Source organism: Phaethon lepturus, unplaced genomic scaffold (genome assembly GCF_000687285.1).
Source record: "Phaethon lepturus isolate BGI_N335 unplaced genomic scaffold, ASM68728v1 scaffold30449, whole genome shotgun sequence".
In the NCBI taxonomy this organism is placed as follows: domain Eukaryota; kingdom Metazoa; phylum Chordata; class Aves; order Phaethontiformes; family Phaethontidae; genus Phaethon; species Phaethon lepturus.
The window spans coordinates 1567-5210 of record NW_010566141.1 but is presented as its reverse complement, the minus strand read 5'-3'; the positions used below and the strand labels follow the sequence as shown (position 1 = coordinate 5210).

At 37.0% G+C, this 3644-nt stretch overlaps 1 protein-coding gene across 2 annotated transcripts in view; it reads left to right on the top strand.

Annotated features, from left to right (window-relative positions):
* The window catches only part of BPNT1 (3'(2'), 5'-bisphosphate nucleotidase 1), a 9728-nt gene extending 6601 nt beyond the window's left edge, over window positions 1–3127 (top strand). For both annotated transcript variants that reach the window (XM_010295393.1, XM_010295394.1), the window contains 3 exons: window positions 194–391; window positions 1283–1388; window positions 2719–3127. In XM_010295393.1, coding sequence (XP_010293695.1) covers window positions 194–391; window positions 1283–1388; window positions 2719–2867 — 453 coding nt within the window. In that variant the 3' untranslated portion in view covers window positions 2868–3127. The remainder of the gene's footprint in view (window positions 1–193; window positions 392–1282; window positions 1389–2718) is intronic.
* The last annotated feature ends 517 nt before the right edge of the window (window positions 3128–3644 follow it).

The following is a 3644-nucleotide window of genomic DNA, read 5'->3' as shown; positions in this document are numbered from 1 at the left end:
GGGAAAGAGAACCAGTTTCTCACTCGGGGGTCTAGAGTAGTTCTTTTTCAGTGCCATTGTTCAAATGCATATCCTAGTATTAATATTATACTCTCTATAAGCAAAGATTTCTCTAGGTAATGCTCTCTATTTGTGCTTTAAATGCTGATCACTGTGATTAACCATAACCTGGACCTGTGGACCTTTTCTGTAGGCAGGAGCTGATGCTGTGTTAGGCAGGACAATCTGGGGAGTCCTGGGCATAGGTGCCTTTGGATTTCAGCTCACAGAAGCACCTGCTGGGAAACGCATCATCATTACCACCCGTTCTCACAGCAGTACCCTGGTAAATGACTGCATCAGTGCTTTGAACCCAGACAGTGTCATCAGAGTTGGAGGGGCAGGAAACAAGGTACGAAAACTCCAAATACTTGTTTTTATCGGGACAAACAAACCTTATTACCTTTGGAAAAAGAAAAAGAATTTTTAAAGAAATCATTTGCTTACTTGCATGAATGTACAGGAGACTTCCTCATCCTTCCCCCCCAGCACAAGATCTCTTCCTAGCATTCAGACTGCTATGAAGTAGAGTGTCAGAATTTGGTACACGTATATTTGTAACAAGGGCCATGCTGGTCATGGCTGGGGACCATTTTCCCCCGTGGGAAAAATGAGACCACTTTCTCTTTCTATGGGAAAAAATTAAAAGTTGTAAGACCAGAATGACTAAATGGGACAATTTAATCATAATTATTAGACATTTCCTCCTGCTCATGTTAATACAGTTTTTGTTCCAATTATCTAGCAGCATATACCAAGGGATAAAAATAGGAGAAGCACACAACATTTCCTTTGCAAACCTTCTCTGCATACGGGGAATACTAATTTGCTACAATTTTGAAAGCTTAGTTTTGTCATGGTTGTCAAAAAAACACCCTCCAATCTCTTTTCTGCCACATGTGCAAGGCCCAAAATAGCACCAGGACAAGACGGGAGATAGTTTCCACTTTATTTTCCTAGCATTTGGACAAGATGGGAATTCTTGTTTCTGAGACTAAAACCAGATCTTCATCCTATAGACTGTAGTTATAACAGTCAGCAATAGATCATGCAGAATGGTAATACAGTATAGCTTTCCAAATCTTAATATAATTTATTTTAATATTGGCAAGGAAATGGCTGGTGTTCCTTTTCTGACCGTAAGTACATAGAATAAACCTATCTAATGCCTGTTTCCTGGCGTTATGTTTACCCGTTTCTAAACGCCCAGATCCTTTGCAATAATTGCCACTCTCCATAACAGATCATTCAACTTACAGAAGGCAAGGCATCTGCTTATGTATTTGCCAGCCCTGGGTGCAAGAAATGGGATACATGTGCACCTGAAGCCATTCTACATGCTGTGGGAGGTAAGTTAACAGGATTCAGAATTCCAAGATAAGTTAAACTGCATCAATTTACAGTTATTTATACTTATCATAGAAAAAAAAAAATCCCAAACATGTCTTTGGAAAGAAAAATGACAGTACATATGTATTTTTAAATAGTCACGATTCACTAGGAGGTTTGAGCCCTTTGAAATCAACAGTAACTCCCCAAAGGGGCAGCAAATTATGCCCTGGAAGGCATGATGTGATCTTTTAGGCCCTGGACTAATACAGTTAGTAGCTGTCAAGTAATTGAAAAAGCCAAAATCCAAAATTTGGGGTATATTAATTTTAATATTTTCAAAACAAATGGCTTTTTTTTCCTGTTGGCTACTATTTCACAGTAAAATCACACTATCCTACTAACTGGATATGGTAGTTTATTAATAGTAACATATTATGTAATATGTGGACATTGAATTCTTTAAAACAACAAAAATAGGCCAAATCATGCAGTTGTTCCTCAGATGTACAAACTCCAGAATTGTGTCATTCACGTAATTCAGTAAGATTAGCGGTCTCCAGCCAACATAAGCCTCTTTACCTTTCTAGGGTGTAACGGGTTGGAGAAGTTATGAAAAGTCCCACTGACAAGAACTTGAATATAAGTAGTAGTATACTACTTCTGCTGTTCACATTGATAGACCTTTTACCACTATATGGTAAAATCATGGGTTTTGATCTCTTAAATTCTGTCAAGCAAGGATAACAGGCTTCATAATGACATTATTTAACTCCTCTACAGTCTCTAGTGTTGATAACTGGGATAGCTTTAAACAGGTTAGCTCAGGCAGAAAAAAACAGCCAATCTGGGGCAGCAGTGCTGTATTTAGCCTTCTTGTTATGTAGGTATCTCATGGCTAAATTAGCTTGCATAAAGATCTGTGTTGCTCTTGCTAAATGATTTCTAGAAACTCATTTAAAACCAGCTGAGATATTTCTATACTATGTTGGAGGCTGTTGTATAGACTTACCCTGGCTTTTATTTGAACTGAGGATTTTTCTTTCCTTGTCAACAGCCAATGCAAAAACTACTCAGGAAACATTTTAATTAATCCATAAGAGAGAGATGTTGTTTTCCTTTTCCTGAAACACAAGGAATTTAAGTATTGCTGAAAGAAAATAAAACCATTAGTTATTTGATTTCAGTCAATAAAAAAACCTGTTGCACTTAAACTGGGAGCAAAGATATTTCACTTCTGAAGACAGGCATGTGTACACCAAAGACTATTTTTTTAGTTACATCATTTGTACTAATATATTATCTCTCTACAACTCCTGTTTGCTGGATTTTTTTTTTTTTTTTTTTCAGGCAAGATAACTGATATCCATGGAAATTCCTTTCAGTATAACAAGGAAGTGAAGCACATGAATTCAGCTGGGGTCCTTGCCACTTTGAGAAATTATGAATATTATGCCAGTCGTATTCCTAACACTGTTAAACAATCTCTTGTGCCTTAAAGCAGTAAAGCATCTTCACTGGGCCTGGAAGGCTGAGAAAGTGAGCTTGGAGAAGAAGAAAGAAAGAAGATAACTGAGCTCAAAATTGTTTTATAGAATCTGAACTGAATTCTTACATTAAAGTGTTCAATAATTTCAAAGTTACATACAGAATCTTTAGGTATATGTTGGATCAGATTGTTTTGCTGTGTTTAGCAGACAACATAAAAAGTCACATTTCTTCAGCAGTAGTTTTCCGTATTCTTTGGGAGTATTCATTCTTCATGTGATATGACTGTGCTTAATATACTGCTAATCATAACACTACAATCAAAAGATCATCTTAATATTCAGGGCACAAAATCACATCAAGTCATTTACCTGATCTTGCTCAATGTTTTTTGTTGTATGTAGTCAACAAGGGTTTATTGTGTTAAATACAAATGGACTAACAATATGCCTGGATGAACTAGCCCATTTATAATAAAGTTGATGGTTTTGATTCTTAGAAGTGAATGTGTTGAATTGCACTCAGTTTTGGGGTGGCCGACATTGATGACACTGTGAATGGCAAAGTAGCCTGCAAGTTGCACTGCATCCATTCTCACTTCCCCCCTTGCCCACAAGATTAAGTCCTCTCTGTAACTATACTCTCGGTCCACTCAAACCATCTTCAAGCTAGCACTGAACTTCAAGATACAAAAAGCTGTTTTCCATACAGAAGAAAATTTCAAAATTCAGTTTTCAACGGTGTGTTCAAATTATACTAATTTCTTTCTCCTTTCATCACACAAGCTA